The sequence below is a fragment of the Poeciliopsis prolifica genome, unplaced genomic scaffold (assembly GCF_027474105.1).
Source record: "Poeciliopsis prolifica strain line A6 unplaced genomic scaffold, Auburn_PproV2 SCAFFOLD011, whole genome shotgun sequence".
NCBI lineage: Eukaryota > Metazoa > Chordata > Actinopteri > Cyprinodontiformes > Poeciliidae > Poeciliopsis > Poeciliopsis prolifica.
This window is the reverse complement of record NW_026562386.1, coordinates 5,492,327-5,515,431: the sequence shown is the minus strand read 5'-3', so window position 1 is coordinate 5,515,431 and position 23,105 is coordinate 5,492,327. Positions and strand designations below refer to the sequence as shown.

At 37.7% G+C, this 23,105-nt stretch overlaps 1 protein-coding gene across 2 annotated transcripts; it reads left to right on the top strand.

Annotated features, from left to right (window-relative positions):
- Window positions 1-1,220: 1,220 nt before the first annotated feature.
- Window positions 1,221-22,076, top strand: fam120b (family with sequence similarity 120B). 2 transcript variants are annotated; one of them, XM_055036897.1, is made up of 15 exons: window positions 1,221-1,290; window positions 1,550-1,681; window positions 1,989-2,179; window positions 2,251-2,384; window positions 2,489-2,611; window positions 2,803-2,994; window positions 4,091-4,355; window positions 4,462-4,645; window positions 4,796-4,897; window positions 5,029-5,201; window positions 9,314-9,406; window positions 15,239-15,448; window positions 16,293-16,419; window positions 21,110-21,377; window positions 21,460-22,076. In XM_055036897.1, the coding sequence occupies exons 2-15, from the start codon at window positions 1,552-1,554 to the stop codon at window positions 21,482-21,484; spliced, it is 2,217 nt and encodes a 738-aa protein (XP_054892872.1). In that variant the 5' UTR covers window positions 1,221-1,290; window positions 1,550-1,551; the 3' UTR covers window positions 21,485-22,076. The 2 variants fall into 2 exon arrangements, with proteins under 2 accessions (XP_054892872.1, XP_054892873.1); XM_055036898.1 differs by lacking the exons at window positions 1,221-1,290; window positions 1,550-1,681 and having other exon boundaries at window positions 1,999-2,175.
- The last annotated feature ends 1,029 nt before the right edge of the window (window positions 22,077-23,105 follow it).

The following is a 23,105-nucleotide window of genomic DNA, read 5'->3' as shown; positions in this document are numbered from 1 at the left end:
TCCACATTTAGGATTTTTACCGTAGACTTTAATTATTGTGCAGGAGTTTTTCACTAGTTCGGCCCAAAGTTAAGTGGACCATTGGAGGCGACAGAGAAATAATTCAGAGTCCACTGCACTGAACCCTATTGAAAACCTCCTGGTTATTCCACCAAATATTGATTACTGAACTGATCCTGCTGAGTTAAAACATTGGTATTGTTGTTGTTTCCAAATGAATATCAACTTGTTTTCTTTGCATTATTTGAGGTGTGAAAGCTCTGCATCTTTTTGTTATCTTGACCATTTCTCATTTTCTGCAAATAAAAACAAAACTTTTGCTTGGATTTTCATGTGGATTTTCATGTCAACAGTTTCTAGAATAAAATAATAACGTTCATTTTACTCAAACATATAAAGAGTAAAATCAGAGAAACTAGTCATATTAAGTGGTCTCTTAATAGGAGCTTTTTTAAACCTATTAATTTCTTAATATTGATGAAAATGTACTGGTTCCATTGGCAGATTATTTCACTTATAACATATGACATGGCAAGCCTTTGTTTGTTTGTAGTTTTCCAGAGTCGCGGGACAGTTGTGATAGTTGCGATCTGGCGATTCAGGTCCCTTAGAATACATAAATGCCAAAATGTGCTTTTATTTACGTTCCTAATCTGTTAGTTTAGGTTACGTACTATTTCCATCTTGGGAGAAAAGGTGCAGGATTGTAAATACCTGTTAACCAGGACAACAGGCTGGACTGGAGCTACAGTAAGGACATCTACAAGAAGAGACAGAGTTGAGTCCTTCAGTGTTTGATGGACTCTACTCCATCAAACAGACCCAGGGATTTAACACCAACTTACCAACTCTTTATTGTGTAAAATAAAAATTAAAACCATGTGCTTTTCATGAGACAGCAACAGATTGTCTTCAGTCATAGGCTTCTTCAGATTCCCTGTGATGCAGACACCTGCAGGAGATTCTTCCTGCCGGTCACCAACATCTCCAGTAAACTGCATAATATGACATTTAACTTCCCCTCTGAGATTTAAGAAGTTTTTTATTTAAATGACTACAGATGATTTTCAAGACAATATGTTATGTTCGAACACATTATGTATAAAGAAATAAATCTAAACCTTTCCAGAGACGTACCACCGTTTTGATTCGAAACTGCAGATTCGTTCCGCGCCTTGGATTGGGACGCGATGACGTCACGCGCACGCCACCGGAAGCAATTTGAATATTTGTCATGTCAACAGCGCACCGATAAAAAAAAAAACCTGATAATCACCCAGAGGTTTCATAGTAAGTTAAACAGCTGATAATTAAATATTCCTCGCGGACTCTTAAGTGTTGTGAAGACGTGACAGGCAGTTGTGAACGGTTCTGTGACTGGTAAAAATAAAAATATCCGTATTTCTGTGTAAGGAAACAGACCCAATGGCTGTTGTGACAGCAGCAGCAGAGACGCATCAACAACAACAATGCCATTTTAAACGCTACTCAGTGAAGTTTAGACGTATTTATTTATTCATCTGCTTTATGGACGTGTCTGTTTGTGCAGAAATGGGTGTAAAAGGTCTGCAGAGCTTCGTAGAGCGATGCTGTCCAGAGGCGTGTGTGACAGTGAACCTGAGAGACATGGCCAGACAGCATGTCACCAAAAACCAGCAGAGCTGCTCCTCCAACGTCACCAGCTGAGTTTCTCTGTTTCACTGTGGCGTTGAGCCTTTAAAACTGACCGTATTTTCATTAATAAAAACTGTGAGGGGTGATGCATCTCTCTCGACATGTGTCTACTCTTTAAATAAAAGATACTGTTAAGGTGGACACTTTCTTTTTTGTTTGTTTCTTGTTTTAGTTTATTTCTTACAATGTTAACTATTGTTATTGAATAAATGTTTTTTTCAAATCATGCATTTATCCAGCTAAACATTTCTTCCCTGCTGGACTTTGCTTTGGTTTTGCACTTTGTTTTATTTTTCTGTTTCGTTGTTGTGCAGGTCCCACACTGGTTGTTGACGGCATGTCCTGCCTCTGCCACTGGTACTCGTGTATGAACTGGGTGTGTGGAGGCCAGTGGACGGAGTATATGGAGGTCCTGAAGAAATGGGTGGAGGCTTTTACCTCTGCAGGCATCAAATTGGTCTTTTTTTTCGATGGAGTCGTGGAGGAGCAGAAGAGACCAGAGTGGGTGAGGAGAGACACAGATTTATTTGCTCTGTTAGCGAACATAGCAAACATGTCCTGCTTGTGTTTTCATAGGTGAAGAGGCGACTCAGGGTGAACAAGGATATTATAAAAATATTCAACCACATTAAGCAGCATGGAGAACAGCCGGGTCATCAGTTCTCTTGTCTGCCATCCGCTCTGGCGACATTCACTCCTTTAGCTCTCAGGTTTCCCTCACTGAAGATAATGCAGCTGTTCAGTTGAATTCTTAGAGATGGAGAATACAGAGTTCTGTTGGATGGAGTTTGATTTGGTGCTGTTTGGTCCACAGGTCACTGGGTCAGGACGTGTTCTGCTCCGTGAGAGAGGCAGACTATGAAATTGCCAGCTATGCTTGTTGCCATGGCAGCATGGGGATTCTGGGACAAGACACAGACTTCATCATATATGACAGGTTTGTAAAAAGAAATGATTACATTGGTGTAGCTGGATTTTAAAAGTGCTTTGCAATGGCTGCAAAATGGCAGGTGCAGCCTAAATTGCTGCGTTGGACTACATGTTGATCTTACACGAAGATGATAATAATAAGTGATGCAAAACGTGGACAAACTGATCTGAACACGTAGTTTTATCTCATCTCTTAAGTGCCCCCTACTTGTCCGTGGCAAAGCTGCGAATAAATGGCCTAACGACGGTCATGTATGACCGGCAGAGGCTCTGCAGAAACATCGGGCTGAGCGTGACCCAGCTGCCTCTGCTGGCCTGTCTGCTGGGTAATGACGTGGTTTCAGAGGAGCTTATGCAGCACATCAGGAGCAATGCTGTGGCAGCATACAGGTATCAGTTGCAAACCTGTAATGTACTGTGAAAAATGCCTTTGTATTCAATTTCAATCCAAATAAATCTAGTTATTTTAGTTATTTTATTTGTCTATTTAACAAAGGAATGCTGTCAGTATTGGTTCATATGTATAACATATATGAACCTTTTTAATAAGCATAAAAGTTATAATCATTTGAAACTGGATTTACCGAAATACAACAGGAATAACTAAAATATCAATAGACTAAAGTGATTTGCAGGAGTAAGTAAGAGCAGATCTGCGTCGACATATTTTTACTCAGGTGAAAGTAAAACATAGCCATCCAAAAAATCACTCAAGTAAAAGTAAAAAAGTATTTTGTAAAAAGTACCTGGTAACCTATCAAAACATCAATCATTTAATATTTAAAAATTACAAAATCAGACAGATCAAAATATAAAGTTAAGTGGAAATGTTGATATTTTAAGGACCAAAATGAAAAACGTAATTACAAAATAACAAAATCCAAATAAATTTCTTTCAATATAGAAATAGAAAACTGTAAAAAACACCTAAGTCTGTGTCTTTGTCTCGTTAAGTTTTGGTTTAAATGAGCTATTCACTCACAGTGAGTAGAGGATTCAGAAATTATTCTCAGGTGAGAGAAGCTATACTTTATAGTAACATTACTCAAGTAAAAGTAAAAAGTACTGCATTGTAAAAATACTCCTAAAAGTTAAAGTTAATTTTGTCCAATAATTGCTTTTGGACAAAAAAAAAATACTTTACTCTTGCAAATCACTTTAGTGTATTGATATTACTTTTAATCAATAATTACTTATTAGTATTTTTTGTTTCAAATATCTGAAATGCTCCCAATCTGGTGAAGTGGCCTTTCCGGTTTTAGCCACAGTTTTCATTCTACGCCATTTTTTTAAAGCAGTTTAAAGGCTTTAGTCCTTCAAACTTAAGTTACACTTAGTAACCAGTTACATTTACTAACTGGTAATTTACACTTAACAAATGTAGAAAGCTGTGCGTTCACTTGCAATTTTCTGGAAACAGTTGAGTAATGAATATAAATTTGTTGGTGATATTTGAAAAATGAGGGAAAATCTTTATCATTCACAGGAGAACAAATCCAGCGCCGTATTCTGGTCCTCCTCAGGGTGAAGTAGTCCTGGCTGTAGCCCAGTTTGTGAGCTCTTTGTCTGCTTCTGCAGAGGAAGAAACTGGACTTATCCCACATACCCTGAACGTAGCATCTTCCCAAAGAGAGCTACTAAGGAAGGGAATCTGCTCCTACGTACTTCCTGGACAGAAAGGCTATGAACTGGTTGACATTTCTGTTCCACCCTCTGCCTTTGAGAAATACGTTAGTCCTGAGATTTTAAAAGTATGTTATGATTCATAATGTGCGTCTTAGCTGTAAATCTCCCTGCTTCTTGTAACATACTGAATGCCAGAAGAGCTAAATATTTTAGCTGTGTGGTTTTCCGCAGGCATGTAGAGAGAAACATGTAGCGGCGGAGGGTTTCATGGTTTACAGTGTTGTGTGCGCTGGAGTCACCGAATGCAGCAACACTCTGGAGGATGAAGAGGACGAGGAATTGCTGCCTCAGGCCCTCGTCTACAAGCCGTGCAGACAGCGCATCTATGGTTTGCTGCTGCTGCTCGGAAAAGATGGTACGAAAGCAAAAACACATAAAGGTTTAAGTGGATTCATAAAAATGCGGCGAAGACACTGATGCACTTTAAGCTGCTTTGGAGAAGAATGGTTGAATGTCACCAAACAGTAAATTTGGGTGAGACATGTAATTTTCTGTGTTTTCTTAGGCAGCTCTGTGGACGCTCCAGCCATCAGGGAATGGTTCGTCTTCCCCGGAAACCCTTTGAAAGAAGCTGACACGGTCCATCCTGTCCCCATTAACATCCCATGTACGCTTCGCTCCTGCTTATTTACTGGGAACGACTGTCTGAAAACGGCCTAAAAACAAAAACATCTGTTATCTTTTAAATGGTGTGTTGCGTCTATCTCAAATTGTGTTCTCTTCTGTCTTAATTTGTAGGTGGTCAACCCAGTCTGGACCTGTTATGGTTTAGCTCTGGTCCTGAGGTTTCTGCTCTTCGCCTTGCAGCCTTCCTCACAGTCTTTGACTGCCTTCACTATTCTGACTTGCATGGAGAGATTGGAGACTCTCTCCTGGCGGCTCTTTGTCTCGTCACATACATCGTCCTTCAGGTACTGGCATTTTGCTGCACTTATGATAAAACACTGCTTTTGTTCTGTTCATCTTAACACCTTAACTGGCGGTGAAAAAGGCAGAGAATTCAGACAAACTTTGATTTATCTGCCAGTTAAAGGGCTTAATGGGGCTCATTACTCTTCCCTGAATAGATTAGCATCAGTCATGGGTGATATAGAACATGTTACATTTTTTGCACAAAATTATTCTGAAATAATAATATTTTAGTCTGCTTGGTTCTGCCTCTTTTTAGCTGTTTTAGGGTCTCTTTTCACGTTAAATGGCCCCCTTACTCCAACTCAATTTTTACACTGACACATAAAAATGACTGCAAAGAGATGCACAATTATACATCCGTACATATTTGAAAAGCAGAAGTGGAGCCTCCTGCACGATCAGCAAGAATTCAGCGAGTGTTTTCTGGAAGGTAAGTCAACAGCAAAACACTTGTCTTTTCCAGCAGCCATTATGGAGAGCATATAGCGGTAAAACCAGCTGACCAAATGTGCTGGAGCTCATCTTGGGTTGCTAGGTGGCAGCCTGGGCTCGGCTGAGATTTCTAGGTAACGGTGCAGTTCCTGTCGAATATGATAAAAAGTCTGGAGATTTGACAGACACTAAAAAACATTAACTTACTGCCAACAAACAGCTAAGTGTTTTTTTAAGCACTTGGTCTGATTTTTGAAGCAGTAGAAACTAAAATGGAAATATAAAAACATCCAAAATGTGAATTTTACATATTAGGTCCCCTGTAACTTCAGCTAATAATAGAGGAAATCAGTGAAGCATACCAGATGTATTCTCTGATTCTTTGTCTAAGTCACATTCATCATTAATCAATGGCAACTATAATACTTTCATTAAGCTGCTTTGTAAAAATGTTCATAACCTTTTCACATTTTTTGTACTTTTTGGGAATTTTATGAGGCAGATCAACACAGAATAGACCATAATTAAGTGTAAGGGAACAGATACATGATTTAAAAAAGTTTTTGAAATAAAACAAAGCGAAATATTGTCTCATTCCACCCACTTTACTCTGTTACCTCTAAATAAAGTCCACTCCAGGTCAGTGAATACAGTTCACCTGTTAAAACAGTAAAAACGCAGCAAAGGGGTTTGTTAGAAAATAAACTGTGTCATTCAGACACAAAAGAACGGTTAGAAGTAAAGTTGTGGAGAAGTTTAAATGTGGTGTTAAGTCATGAAAACAATATGCTTTGAACGTTTCACAGAGAACTGCTCAATGTAGCAGCTGGAAATGGGAAGAGCACAGAAAATATACCAAACTACCGTCCATGGAAGGGCTGGACACAAAAGCCTTTTTAGATTTTTAATTGTAAAAAAATTTTAATTTTTAATTTTAAATTGTAAAAAATTAAGAACCATGTATCATTTTTCTTCTCAATTCTGTGCCGCCATGTGTTGTTCTATATGTAAAATCCCAATAGCAACTCAGGTACGTTTTCATGCACTTCCATCATAATTCATGATTTGTTCACTTACATAAAACACAGAGACATTGTGATTGAACGGCACTTCTAAGTGCTTACGTCTCCACCTTGATTAATACGTCTGTTGTGGGTTTCCGTGGTCAGGTTTGCATGTTTGGCGTAGCCTCCACACAAGACATTCTGCTGGTAATGAATGGGTGGTAAGGCTACACCTGCTGATTTATGTAAACAGTAAATGAAAGATCAAATTTATTTGGTGACATGTAAACAGACAAGTTGGCTTTGGATTTGGGATTCACATCACTAACATACACAACAATTATTCTGCTCTTTTGTCAGCATGTGATGTGAAATGAAACACTGCTTGTTGACACGAAGGGCTGTGTTGTGCTGCTGTTGGCTGAGAGCCGCTTTTATCACCCACAGAGTCCGGCGTTAAGCTGCAGACACCGGTCTTTGTAACTTCTGCTCTTGCGTCAACAGCAAGTCTTCAGGGCATCAGAAAGCTTTGAATATCTCATGACAAAATGGCTGTAAGTTTTAAACAAGTTCAGAATAATGTGAAAGTAGAAGACTGTGTGTGTTTTGAGTCTGCAACAACGTCATCTGGTTGTCTGAGGATCACGGCATCAAACCTCCTGGATTAACGTGCGTACATCACGATGAAGAAGCAAAACAAAAATTAGAAAGCAGTTTGATGCTTTGTTGGTCCTAAAAGACACATAATTATGTCCCTCGTTTTAATTAAACTGCTGTAGTTCATCAAACGTGTATACCATTTGATGTTTAGTTTGTGTTCAATTAAATTCCATTTAAAACTATTTTATTCATCCCAAAAGGAAATTATATGTCATCATAACTCATATTCAGATGTACAGCTCTGGAAAAAATGAAGAGACCAATTAAAATGATCAGTTTCTCTTTGTAGTTATATGTTTGGTTAAATTAACATTGTTCTTTTATTCTATGAACTTCTGACAACATGTCTCTGAAATGCCAAGCAAAAATTTAGTTTTTATTTGCAGAAAATGACAAATGCTCAAAAAAACAAACAAAAAAAGAAGCAGAGCTTTCAGACCTCAAATAAAGCAAATGAAAGAAGTTTATATTAATTTATAAACATTTATAAATTAATATAAACTTGTATATAAATATAAAATATTAATGTTTTTAACTCAGGAAGAGTTCAAAAATCAGCATTTGGTGGAAAACCCAGGAGGTTTTAAATGGGTTCAGATCAGTGGGCTCTCAGTCTTCAGTATTTGGTGATGCTGTGGGCAGGAAGGATGTCCAGTAGCAGTCAGTGTTGCAACGAATCTGATGAGGCCTCTGACTGAAAACTGTTGGCGTATGACAGTCTCAAGACTGTTGTAATAAGCAATAAATCAACTAAACACATAATAAATTATACAAGGTCAATAATTTCCATTTATATGACTGGTTTCCTTTTTTTAACAAAAAACTGGGTGACAAAAGTCTTTTGTCTGGAGTTTTGGCCTCAACTAGCAATTTTGTTTACAGAGACTTCAGTATTAACTTTTTATTTGTTGATTTTGTTGTTTTGTTTATTTTGAATATTTGTCTTCCATTTCAGGTGTTAAATGTTTGTTATAAATTAGAGGTTATTGATATTTGAGAGGCTGTACTTTCATATTTATGCTATTACTATTATATTACCTGAGGCTCAAAACAACAATATTATTGTTTTTCACAATAACCTCTGGGGCAATTTGCTGTCCATCAATATTTGTTACTATGACAAGTCTATTAAAATCTCAGTGTAAATCAGGCAGCAGAGACAATATTCCTCGGTAACATGTCCTGAATGCTAATCCACGTCCTTTGCTTTTGCATCTTCTGTGTCAAGACAGAAAATTTAGAGCTTTAACGGCAGATTAAAGACTGATTTTCTTGTCGGCATGCATCACATGAGCCAAATATCTGTTGAAGCTTGACAGTTTTTGTAAATGTGTAGCTTAATAATAAGCTACAATAACTCAAGCAAAAATAAATGTCATTTTACACTGAAAGGAAATCAAAGTTTTAATTCCAATGTCCTTTTTAAGCTCCTGCACACCAAAATCACATTTTAAGTAATTTAAACAAAAATACTTCTCTTTTCTGGAGGTTGAATTGTGGTTTATTGTGGTTTCTTATTAACATTTCACGTAAATACTGGAAGTTGGCGTCTTGAATGGACAGCTGAGCGACTGACGGGCCGTTTTCCAGACACGCTGATCTCAGTCCCACAGACAGACGTTGACTGGCAGCCGCTGATTTAAATGGATGAAGGAGCAACAGACAGACATGAGAGCAGCTTGTCAAACAGACCATTAGACGAGTAGATAATCAGAGATGAGCCGACGGCCTGACACACAATAGTGGCCGTTGTCTGATCTGTGCTGCATTCACATTCCCCTCTCACTGCTCTATTTAAATAACTTCGGGGTTTGTTTGTTTTGCTCACACAACCGGGCAGCTTTGTTTCTGCTGTCAGCATTGTTTCTTTCTCTGTTGAATTGTTGCGCAGCGAGCAGACCAAACAAACGCACCCACACTTGGTTGTGATTGAATTTGCAAACCATATATTTTCCTCTCTTTGTGTGTGGTGTGTTTCTTATTTTTACGTGTTTGTTTTTTTGTTTGCGTGTCAGGTAGAGACTTTGTCCGAGGAGGACGTAGATGCGTACCTGAGTCAGGCCGTGTGTCTGAGGCTGAAGTCGCCCCTGGAGCTTCGGCAGATCGAGGTCAGTCACACGGATTATCAACATCATTTAAAAAAAAAAAAGATCTTGATTTTTTTTTTCTCTCTCGTTTGTTGTGATAAACTCTGTTAGGCTTTATGTGGCCGAAAAGACAATGCATGCTTGAATTTACAGTAAGCAAAGTCATCTTCTGGTAAACACAACTTGGAAAGCGCTTCCATTATTAGAAAGTTTAGGGAAAAAAGGAGATGACGACAAGAATAGTGCTGACTTTCCTAGAAATCATGGAACAACTTTAAAAAAAAAAACCAAGAGGAAAATGCGCACAATAAACTACTCTGGTAGTATTTTCAACTATGGGAAAGTTTTAAGACGGCTGGAGATAGGCACCGCACTGCAATAACACAAAATCTTACAAACAACTTTGGTCTAGTTCCCAGTGTAAATATCTTTGTACACTGGAAATAAGACAAAACTATCCTGCAAATACATTTTCAGCCACACATAGAAGCATGGTTTAAGTCAGTAATTCCTTAATATTGATGAAAAAAATACCAGCTCCTCTGGTAGACTATTATTAATACATTTTTCTGCATTTTAAGGGAAATAATCTGCCAATAGAGCAAATACATTTTCATGAATATTAATGAATTATTGACTTGAAACAAAAAACATGTTGCTGAAAAGTTACTTATTTCAAGCTTTTTAAGATATTTGCACTACAAACTGTATTATGATTATATTATGCAGCTTCAGATTTTCTCTTGTATCCTTTAATTTCTTTTTTTTCCCCCTTTCTTTTTACAATTTCTTTTGGATTATAATCTTGGCTGGCGGTTGTCAAACTTCATGTTGAAAAGTCCAGAACAAGAAATGACAAAATAATAAAAATGTATATTTATTCCTACCACTGTGTGTTTGTGAGCCTAAAGTTGTTTTTATTTTTCACAGTAAAGTTCTATGACCAACTCACTCTCTCACTCTTTGGTTACCTAGCAACTCACTCTCTCACTCTTTGGTTACCTAGCAACTCAGTCTCTCACACTTTGGTTACCTAGCAACTCAGTCTCTCACTGTTTGGTTACCTAGCAACAGCCTGTTGAGCAAGTTCTGTAGCAGCAGTTTAAGGTTTACGGGTCGCACTTTAAACCTTAAGTAGGTTTAAGTATTTTAGACACTTAAAACAAAAAACTAACAAATAATTATTAATATAAGACACTTTTTTCGTGATACTTTTTTCAGCCATAACGTCCAGCTGTACCAGGGCCGTGAGAAATTATTTTCCTTTTCCTAAATTCAGTTTTTTTTTCTTCTGTTCTTCTTTTTTAGAACTTGAAAGTTTTGGAAAGCGAACTAATTCTCCAATCTACAGTGAATAATTGTTTGGTTAATGTCTTAAGCTTTCAGCAGTTCGGTTAAAAATTGACACGTTAATGCAGCGGTTGTCAAAGTGTGGGGTGCGCCCCCTACGGGGCGTTAGGGGCAGTGCCATTGCTGGGTGTGGGAAGCAGTGTGGATGAATAATAATAAAAAATAACAGTTATACAAAAGTGTTTCACTGTTTTGTTGCAACCTGGAGTGTGAAATAAACTTCAGTGGAGTTCGAAAACAAAATGTGTGTTTAGGTTTATGTCTGGTTGAACGATGTGTGTGTCCAGTTGATTCTTTTTCGTTTTTGGGGGGATTTTGTTGTGATGCATAGAGGGGCCCAGAAGAAAATCTTTGGGAAGTGTAAATGTGTTCAGAGTTGTTTAAGCTCATCCATTGATAATCTTGCAGTATCAAATATATTACATATAAAAGTAAAGAAGCGTTTTTATCTGTCAGGTGTGAGAACACGCTATAACTTTATATTTAATTTCAGTTTTCAAGAAGTTAATCTAACGGTGAGTTTCCTGCAGATGAGCATTTTCACTCTCTGAAAAAACAGCCACAGCATTTCCTCCCTTTTTTCTTTTTTTTTGTAGCCCCATTTATTTTTACTGCTTAATTACTGTACTCACGTCAAGTAATTTGTATTTTTTGCAGCTCGCCTGTTCTCCACATGATAATTAGGGCTGGGTGTTGATTTGAATGCGACGGTGAGGAGGAACTGAAGAGGGGCTTTAACTCACTTACTGATTTTAAACTAAATGCACCACACTGCTGTCTGACACAAAAAACGGTTTCTAACAAATTGGTGGTTTATTAAATTAGATTGTGTGTGTGTGTGTGTGTGTGTGTGTGTGTGGGTGTGTGTGTGTGTGTGTGTGTGTGTGTGTGTGTGTGTGTGTGTGTGTGTGTGTGTGTGTGTGTGTGTGTGTGTGTGTGTGTGTGTGTGAGTGATAATAGGTTTTCAGTGTAGGTAGGTTTTCGTTGCATTCCTCCCCATGGGACTGTGATTTTGGTGTGTGTGACACGGAGGCTACGCTGGCGACAGTAGGCCGCCTGTCCTGGCTGACGCTCACCACATGGAGCTATTTACACCACACACACTCCTCCCCATTGGACACACACACACACACACACACACACACACACACACACACACACACACACACACACACACACACACACACACACACACACACACAGACACATTTCAGTCTTTGTCTCTGGCCTTTGTGTGATCTCATGTTCTCCTACTCTAAGCATCCAACCACTTTCTCCTTTTTCTGTTTCTCTTCATGTTTCTCTGCGTCTCTTTTTCCCTCTGCGTGTTGGTGTCAGTGTGTTTGTGTTCCCCTTTGGGCCCTTTGTGTCTCAGCTCAGTGATCCATTGTTTTCAGAAGATGAAGCTGTGTTTGACTGGAAGCAGGTGGCAGGCAGGGCTGTGTGTGTGTGTGTGTGTGTGTGTGTGTGTGTGTGTGTGTGTGTGTGTGTGTGTGTGTGTGTGTGTGTGTGTGTGTGTGTGTGTGTGTGTGTGTGTGTGTGTGTGTACATGTAATCACTGTTATCAGGGCTGTTTGCCAGAGGACAGGTGAGAGCAGGCAGACACACACACACACACACACACACACACACTAGGGGAACATCTGCCTGCTGTTACCGACCGCTGTCCATACCGTCTGCTGTCCGTACCGTCTGCGTGTTTTCAGCTCTTAGTCTTTATTGTCTCCTCCAGTTTTACATTTTTTCCCACAGTACATTACAAGTGTGTTTTTTTTTTTTATATGTGAGGGGTTCTGTAGAGTACTGATGAGCAGTCAGTGTCTTAGAGGCAGTAGGCAGCTGTCCAAATTGGAGAATTTGGCAGAAGTTACCTTTCTAAGACATTCAATCAGTCAATTAAGTTTATTAGTGAAGCACATTTCAGCAGCTTAGCAGTTCAAGGTGCTTTTCATAGTAAAATTGCAAAATTACCATATAGTTAACAACTGATTTTGATGTTTGCCCTCATCAAAATCATACACACCAAATATTTTGGTCAGTGTTTCATTTATTATAGCTCAAAAGCAATTCTAAACATGTGAAGTTTTAGTCTTGATTTAAGGGAGCTCAATGTTTCAGCTGTTTTGCAGTTTTCTGGAGATTTGTTCCAGTCATATATACTGTGAACAGAGGTCTTCATTCAGTGTTTTCATTTAGAGTTACTAACTCTACTGCGACAGACTGGCGACCTGTCCAGGGTGTACCCCGCCTCTCTTTTTCACAGCTGGAAATCCCTAAAGTGTGTCTTGTATTTGTATAAACAAATGTAGCATCACATGTTCTCCTGTTGAGAGAGGAGAGATTGCTTCACTCATCCATAGACTGCAGCAGTGCCTGCAGTTTTTAAGATTTAGTATTAAAATCACTCAGTTTTGACAAATACTTTAGTTCTGTTTAACGTAGCTTAGCATGCTACTTACCATCATGATTGTACTTCTGTATAAAACTAAAGGTTGGTCAGGGCGTTCACATTCTTGGACTGTCTTGTTATCTTGACCTTATCTTTGCTTGATAGTCCCAGCTCTTCAGGAAGTAGGTAGATAACCGGACAGATTTGTCCTCGTTATCTGACGGCTAACAGAGCAGCGAACTGTGAAGTGGGTGACTTGAGGTGGATGTAATTGGCTACTTTATGTCAGGGAAACAGATAAGGTCGTGAAGTTGCAGTTGCCAAAGCCAATTTATTGTGGCGATTTAGGGCAATTATGGGCTGGAAAAATGAAGAAGTGTATTTGTGCCAAAAACCATAAAGTTTTAGATTAATCTCAGAAATTTTCTAGAAAAAACATGGAAATTTCTGAGTTTTTTTCTAGCAAATTCCTGATTTGGAACTCAGAAATTTTCCAGTTTTTTTCTAGAAATTTCTAGAAATGTTTCCTTTTTTTCTATCTACACAATCTAATACGCCGTGGTACTGATTAGCTTTGCCACCATGTGGGTTAAGTTTTTTTCTGCAAGTTTTGGTTCCTAACAAAAAATAAAAACATGGATGAAAGCAACTCATTACTGGTGCTAACACTGTTGTGAAAACCCCCAAAGCAAAAGGAAAATCTAGTATTTTGTATCAAAACACAACCACATGCCTCACAAGCAGACAAACAGATGCGGTGAGTTGATGTTGAAGTTTTAACGAAAGAATAATTAAGCAAGAACTTACGACACAAGAAGGGAAACACAGGGAGCAAGAGCAGAAACAAGCATGCAAAACATAACGCTAATGGAATAAAGAATAAATAAACAGGAGGACTAAATAATAAACATGGGCTAACAGTGTCTCACGTTGTTTAGATAGCAGAAAATTGACTACTCATAGGTTATCCTCAATCAAAATAACAAAACTTAACCATCTTTTTAAAAACAGAGAGACGTAGACTGACTCAGAGTAAATTATTGTCCTGGAAAAATGGCTCCACCACCAGAGCACAGCTGATAAACAAACTGACAAATACTCCGAGCTAACTCATCCATGAAGTGATAATGCAGTATGAAGCGAAACACATTAAATACCTGACCACACAACCAGAAAACCACCTTCTTTCCACACGGTTTGGGTTATATAATCAGGTTCAAAGGCTTCCTAGGTGGTCTCTTGTTCATTAATTTGTCTTGAACACAAAAAAGGCGTGAAGGATAAATTGCCAGAGAAGATTACCCATTGTTTAGTTCTTGTAGTCTCTGCAGTGGTTCATTATTCAACATGTTCAGAGGAAATGGATCGTTTTTGCAATGAGGCAGTTATTCCATTGCATTCAGCGATAATTGCCTCTGATAATAAGAGTAGTTTTGTGATTTCTTGAGCTGATGTAACAGTGGCTGTTACATCAACTTATTAGTAAAACTTCCTCCTAAAATGTTGTTTATCTATTAGAATGTCCATTTATTTAGTTATTGTTATTAGAGATGGACGATATATCTGAAAAACATATCACAATATCAGTACTTCATATCAGTCGATATCGATACTTATTGACGTCGATAATTGTTGATTAGTTTTTTTGTTTCAAATATCTGAAATATTGCCAAACTGGTAACTTGACCTTCTCTGTTTTGTCCTCAGTTTTCACTCCAAACTGTTGTTTTTTTATTTTTATATTTGTTTTTGTTGTGATCTATATGTCTGTGAAAGGCACTATACATTTTATTTTAATACTGATATTTATCACGTGTCTTTTGTGATTCATATATAAAGTAATTAATTTACTGTCCAGCTCTAATGGTTATTAAGGGACCCAACATCCAATCTTGAAGAGTTTTCACTTCTTGTAAGTCAAATGAGTCCCATATATTGCTGCAAAAAAATTTTTAATTACTTGAAAACAGGGCATGCAAGCAAGACTTTGATCACTGTTTCATATTTTTATGCTTCCTAACTCTTGCACCTGTTAGTAAATCAAATGGAAAAAAGATGAATGTTGTGGTGGAGGCCATCCAAAATGAAAAGCAGAGAACTGTCTCTGTTCTCAGCTGCCTGTCCTCTCGAGTCGAGCCGTGCAGCTGGGATCGCTCTACGTCCGAGGCCTGAGCCTCCTGCTGGGGGCCAACAATGCCAGCGGCTGTGCGCTGCCCAGCGCCGCTCTCATGCCTTGGCACGGCTTTGACGGACGGCTGTTCCACTCCAAGTACCTGCTGGCACACAGTGGCGGCGTGGAGAAGTCTGAGCTGCTGGACAGAGATGTGAGTGCAGACTGAGGAGACGTGAGGTATTAGATGTTGAGAAAAATGCTTTTCAAGGTTTGGAAAGTGGTTCATTTTAATATAAAGTCCTTGAAGGTTCTTGATATTCAGACAGCGCAGATTTTTATTACAGTGTAATCAAATGTTTCATTAACAGCCTAAACTTACACACTGTTTAAAAAAAGACTCATTTAAATTAGAGATTTGTTTTTACAGTGCAGTTGGAACCAAAAAATAATAAAAACAAATTTTTTATTGTGCTGTGTGCACTTAAATCAGACTAAAAATGTCTTGTTTTATATTAGTTAGGATCTGTCAAATTATTTCTCTTTGCTAAATGACAGAAAAGCTAGCAAGAACATTTTTAAAATATACAAACTTTTTTTCTATATTGTGCTTTGAGCGTTTAATTTGAACAGGAAGGTCATTTTTATTAACATGATTTGTTAAAATTTTTCCAATGTGATGAATATTTGTTGACTTATTGATCTGTGTAGTGAAACTAAAGTTTGACTTTTAATTTACATGTAATTATTGTCATTGTTGGACTTTTTGTTTGAGTTTCGTTCTTGGACCAATCAGGTTCATATTTCTTATATTTAGTTCAACTTATATCCTGCTGTAGAATGCAGATTACTACCACAAGACTTTACTGATAACAGTAATAAATAATATATAGCAGTGAATTGAAACTGTCTCTTTTTTACTTCATTTAGTGCTGGAAAAGTTTGAAAAATGCTTGAAAAATACTTAAATTTTATAGTAGGAAAAGTGTGTAAACCCTGTGAATTATGTGTGGCCGTATGTTGGTATAAATTCTAAATAAATCTGCGTTTCTTTCTAGATGTTCTGCGTTTCTCAGTTTGTTTGGCTGAAGGAGAAACTTCTAGAAACCTGCAGGACGAGAGGCAGAGTCCTCCAGTCGAGACCCAGAGAGACGCAGAAAAACCTCCGACACTCAAACGCTTCAGGTGAGTCTGCAGACTCACCATCTAGTTCCTGTTCATACGCAACGTTTGATCAAGTAGATGTTGGTTCAGCGCGACGCATAAAGCAGCGTTTTGGTCCTCGATTAAGATTTTGTTTTCCAAATCAAGAAACAAGCCTCAGAGATTACATTCCTGTGTTTTACTCCTGATGAAAACATAAACTGGAAACCACACATCAGTAATTTAAAGACAAACATATCAGAGACAACTGGGTTATTATATAAAGTGGAAGACTCACTGAATGATGAACGTTGGTGATATTATACAATTCACTGATTGTTCCTTGTTGGACCAATTATGTAGACGTTTGGGGGAAATACTGGTAAAGTGTTTACCAATTCATATTTTTATTTTGACAGAAAGATAATAGGATTATGATCAGAAAATGATACAAAGATCCAACAGATCCATCGTTCCTAAACTTAAAATTGATGAATGCACAAGTAATGTTTAAAATACAAAATATATGACCGGCAAATTTGCACAAAACATTTATTCAGAAAGATTGCATTTATAGTTACAGGAAGTATAAGAGATTTTTTAAAAACCTAAAAAAAAACCCAAAAAAACAATGTATTATAGTATTTCTAAAAACTGAATAATTGTGCAGAATAATGTGCCTGAAGAAACCAGAGCAGATCAATTTTATAATATCGCCTGTATGCTATAACAATCAAAATAACTTTTTTTATTTCATTGAGATGCTCCTATATATTCTGTAAAAATAATGTTTTTTGTAATTGTTTTTCTATAAAGATATTATTTATCTTATCTACATGTTTCTGTTTTAAAGAAAAACATTTTATCAACACAAAAAAGAAGTTTATAAACATAACCACTTGAAAAGTGTGTCTGAATCTATAAAACCTTCAAATCCAGAGCTGACTCAATGAAAATAGAAATATTAGAAGTTCTGAACATTTTTTTTAATGATCACCTCTAATTTTGTTCACGCCCCTTTAGAATAAAGAAATACTTTTTATTTTTCTTCCTGTGCTGTGGATGTTTATTCTCGACTGCTTTTTGTTTGTTGTAATTATACTGGCATTTGAGCCTGAACTCTTTGGAGGAGATGTTTGATCTTGAAACCTTCCTCCAGGGTCAGAAAGAAAAAAAATAAATTAAGAGTCGCCGTGCTGTTTTTAGGATCCTGTGGCTCAAATGCATTCCAGAAAAACCTCCATGTCCTGGTTGAGCCATGGGGACCCTCGTCGTCAAACCTGCTTTTCTGCTTCTTGTTTAGTGACTTTCTGCTGCAACAGGATGAACGAGCTCTGATATTAAACAGAGGAATCACTGTGAAAGCTGTTCATGTCATGCAAGTTGGAGTCTTAAACTTCTCTTTGAGTTTCTTAAAACTGCAATTAAAAGAGGAAACTTTCTGAGTGCATTTATTCACATCTTTTCAGATGTTTTTTAAAGAATGAACAGAAAATGTAACAGGTTATTTAAGGGTTATACAGACAAACCTCAACTCATTAGTAATAAACAAAAACAAAAACATAAAATAACATGAGCCCAGTAAACTGAAACAAGGCAATTATAATGATATTTAAAAGAGAGTTAATTAACAATAGAAACTCTTTTTGCTGAGTGAAAATAAGGATGGAGTTCCTTTCTCTTAATATAAAGCTCTAGAAAAACTGAAGAGACCACTGCAGTGAACCACATTGAAAACCTCTTGCTTTTCCACCAAATATTGATTTCTGAACTCTTCCTCAGTTAAAACACCAGTTTTGTTGTTTCTAAATTAATATGAACTTGTTTTATTTGCACTATTTGAGGTCTGAAAGCTCTGTATCTTTTTAGTTTTGTTGACCATTTCTTTTTTTCTGCAAATGAATACGACATCTTTCCTTTGAATTTCAGAGACATGTCATCAGTACTTCATAGATTAAAAGAATAATGTTCACTTTACTGAAACATATGCAGACAAAGAGCAAATTCAGAGAAACTGATCATTTTAAGTGGTTTCTCAATTGTTCCCAGAGACGTATGAAGGGGATTAAAAGTTATCAATAATTTGTTTAACTCTCTGAAGTCCAGAAGAAGTTTAATTTTTGAGTTTTATGACCAAACAGCTATTCAGTAAAGGATCTGCAAGCATTTACATCAATGCCTGGATTCAAAGCTTGTTTCTATTTGTATATAATAAATGTCACATGTTAACACTAAACAAAAGTCTTCTCTTTGGTTACCTAGCAACTCCCTCTCTCTTTGGTTACCTAGCAACTCCCTTGCTCTTTGGTTACCTAGCAACAGCATGTTGAGTAACTGGCGCAGCAGCAGTTTAAAGTTTCACCACTTAATTGGTGCCCCAATTAAGTTGTTTTCTTTCAATATACTTCATCATAGCTTGAAAGAATATTTTACTATTTTCTTAAAAGTAGTTTTGATCTATAGACGCGTCATATTTTATTATCTGCTATTTTTCTCATCTGGAAGTTTAATGTAAAAGGTTTTTTATAAACAGAACGATACAGCAGCTTGGAGAGTCAGAAAATCATCTACATGATGTTTTGATATTTTGAGAAAAGATGCAGCGTTTTGTCTAGACTAACAATTTATTATACTTACATAGTGAAATCTAGAAGAATGCAGAATTTATTTAAAGAAAAAACATCAAAGTTTAAGAGTTGTTTTTTTTCCTCTCTTCATTTTTCAAATCATAAACTTTATGTACCACTATAGCGCTCGCTCTAACTGATCTGACAATTGATCTATAGTTGTAGTTCTCTTAACAGAACCACATTACCCAGAGGGCCGTGCTGTAATGAAGTCCATGTGTCCTGTGGTGGTAATGCATACTTGTGTTTGTGAGCGGACACACACACACACACACACACCCACACACACACACACACACACACACACACACACACACACACACACACACACACACACACACACACACACACACACACACACACACACACGCACACACACACGGTGCTTGGTGGAGGCTTGCTTTGTCAGGTCAGCAGTAATAGCAGGTTTCTGTTTATAGGCTGGGAGAGCTCTATTTTAAGACACACAACAAGACGAGCTGATTACAGACTCCTCACGTCTGTCTCCCCTTCCCCTCCTCGGCTCTCCTTTCCTTCACTCCTTCTCTCCTTCACTTTTTGTCCTTTCAGTTTCATGCTTTTCTTTTCTCTTTAAATCCTAACTCACCTCGTTACCTTCAGGTTGCATCCTGGTTTTTTGCGCCACAATGCAGCTGCAGCGTCTAACCGTAACATTTCCAACCTTCTTCTTTGGGTGCCATGTTGGCGCCGACTCTCGGATTTGCGCCGGACCGTGGGCTTTTTGCCCAAGGCGACCCGTTGTGGGTCTCACTAGGATGTTTCTGGTTTCATAGATGAATGATATACACTCCTCATGTCTCAGAGTTTCATTTCTGTTGGACACAGACACCAATCATTACTACAAAACTGTGGGGAGATGAAGTGTGTGTGTGAGAGAGTAGTGGTGGCGCTATGTGGTATCATTGAGAAGCCCGGTTTGGTTTTTGTTTGGAATCGGGCCTGATGTTTAGTCTCCTCAGCGAATATCTCCTCTGCCTGTCTGCCCTCGCAATCACGCTCCGACATTGAGTCCAGAATAGCTGCTCTCCCACGTCCTAAAGGGAAACAGACGCTAAACCTGCAGAATATAAAATATGAGCTGAGAACTTCCTCTAATAACAATAATTTTAATCCTCACACATCCAACCTTATCGACAGGTTTTAGAAGATGAAACAGTCAACAAAGTAGAGCCAAAAACATCTTGTGTGGTTGTGGCCTGACATTCACTAGCACTTGGCATCTGTCCGTGTGCTTTTTTTTACTCACTTAACACTCAGACTTTATATTGTGGCCCCTTCCAGTTTAGTAGACCACACGTCTCTTTTGATAAAGTCTAACCCTGGACTTGGATGTTTTTTATTTTCTGTAGTTTGTAATAAAATCACACACAGCTTTCTTTGTTAAAAACAAACCCTACAGACTTTTTCTTAACTTTAAACGCAAGGCAAATATGAACAAAGAGGATTAGGGCCACCGCAAAAAAAAGAAAAAAGAATTTGATCAAGTCAAAATTAAAGTCAGAATTTTTTTTTCCAGTGGTCCTAATCCTCTTCTGTAATCATGTAATATAAAACATAAATATATATATAAATAGGTTATGATTTCAATAACAAGCCAAGGACAAAATGGATTTCTTTGTCACATTAGCTTCATATTTTAGTACTTGCCAAACATGCCTTGCAAAAGTATCCATACTTTTTTGCATACCTTATGACCATAATGAGCTGCCTAACACCTACCTGTTTATAATGTAACACACCCACATCCCAAACTGAAATTAATTAACTAATTAAGTGAATTAGTAACCAAAGAACCTATTTTAAATAACACATTTTTAAAAAATTCCAATCATAAATCAACTAGAAAATAAGCAAATAAAAATGAACTAAATTCTAAGATTTAACTGAAAATGGAGAAAAAGCTCCTGCAGCGGTTTTGACACGTCTCACATGAAGCGTCAGATGCATTTTTTGACACGCGAAGGGAGCATAATGGAAATGCAGCTATAGATTCAGCAATCCCTCATTTCAAGGTGTCAAATCTTCCGTTTCCTCTGCTTTTCTAAAGTTTTGTTACTGTTTTCACCATCTGTTTTCCTCTTCAGGAGCTGACCAGGGCTGGAGAGGAGAGACCAGGAGAGACCTTCAACACGGACAAACATGGAGGCAAAGAGAGGCGCCGTGTGGAGAACAAAGCGGCCACAAAAACCCAGAAACACCGCAGTGGAGAGCAGATCACAGAGGGGGAGGTCAAAGTTTCCTTTCACATCGCTCTAACTCCTACGAAGGTCGACCCCTGGACCGGAACCGGCATCCGAAACAGAACCGAGGTCGGCTGCATCACAACAGAGGGAGATACCAGCTGGCTCCCAGGTAGGAACCGTCCAGCTCAGAAATATCAACAGATTGTCCTTTTTTAAAAAAAAAACTGATTTCTTGTTTCCTCTCGTCTCAGATGGCAACACCCTCCTGCTCCCTGAATGTAACAGAAGCTTGAAGAAAGAGGAACTGAGGATTAAAGAGAATGACTTGATAAAAAAAAGGCCTGATGAAAAGGAGGAGTGGATCAAATTCCTCTGAACAAACTGATTAGTGGATGATCCGTTGGGAATGTTTGTCTTAAGGATGGAGCAGGAAGAGAAACGGAGCCTAAACAGGAAACACAATGGTGATGGTGCCATGGTATGTTCAAAAGAAATCCTGTAGTCTCTACTTTATACCAACAAAACCTTTTATATTTAAAGACAAATACATTTAAATAAGACGAAGAACTGATGAAAATAAAGCTCTCTTATCTGTAACAGAAGGAAAATCTGTGTATTCTGGGAAATAATCCTTCCTACAATAACATAAAGCTTGTGTCAGATATCAAATTCACCAAACAAAAGTGTATCTAATGCTGATAGAAACAAATTATTTGTTCATACTCTAAAAATAAATGATGACTTGCCAAATTTTAACAACTTGAATGAGTCTCCGTCCTGCAGGGGCTCCACTGGAGATAATCGTATAAGTTATTCTGTTGGTCTGTGTAGCTAAGCTCATGTTTTTAAATACATTTCTTAAAATCTATTCTCAAACATTTTATATTTCCAAAGTGGAAACTAGGAAATACAGACATTAGCTTTGACCAAACACTCGGACAGATACGAAACAGTCGTTTTTTTTGTTCATAATCTGATGATTATGAATGTCGCCACATTCTACAAAAACAAGGCAATTTGTCCAGTTTCTGTCACTTATTGAACTATTGAACTTTTAGAAATCACAGCGCTACAACATAGGGAGTATAACACAGAGTTGAATTATTTGGTGTTCATGAGAATGATCGACAGCGCTAAGACCCGCCTCCTAGCTCTGATTGGTTGAAGGCAAAGGAGCTCAATTTTTTTCACTGATTATCTCTCATATCAAAACTGTCGCAGCATAGTGACAGTTTCAACTAAAAATATCAAATACATCTAGAACAGTTACATTCAGCAGCTTGAAGGACTGGTATGTGTTAGATGTTCCTATGCAGTGGAAAATAAAGCAGGGAAAGTTCGGTGTGAGTGTGTCTGTGTGTGTTTGTGCATGTGGCTGCAGGCAGATTAGAGAAGAAACGTGAGAGCGATTTACTTAACAAACGGAGGGAGGTCAACCTGTTGACTGAGTGATGGTGGCTCTTACAGATCTGAAGCACAAAGGTTTGGCTTTCCAGAGGCTTCTCACACACAGAGAAATACCCTTTTAGAAGATAAATATGCTGTAGTTGGAAAAAAGCATGCGTCATAACAAATTTTCTGAGAGAAAATAAGAAAAAAAACAGTACCGTAATAGACAAACTTAAGGCCAAATCTGGCCTGCAATAGATATATATGTGGCCCTCCACATAAATAAAACTTTGACTCTAAAAGTTCTGATATATTACTTAGATCAAATCAAGGGAGTTTGTATTCATAAGATGTGGGGGAAAAATTCAAATATTATTTAATTTCAAGATGTTCTCATCAAATTTTAACAGTTTATCGTGTAGCTTTATAAACACATCCTGCCACAACATGATATCCAAAGAAACTTTATTGATGCCAAAGAGAATTAAATCAATTAATTTCATTTTGT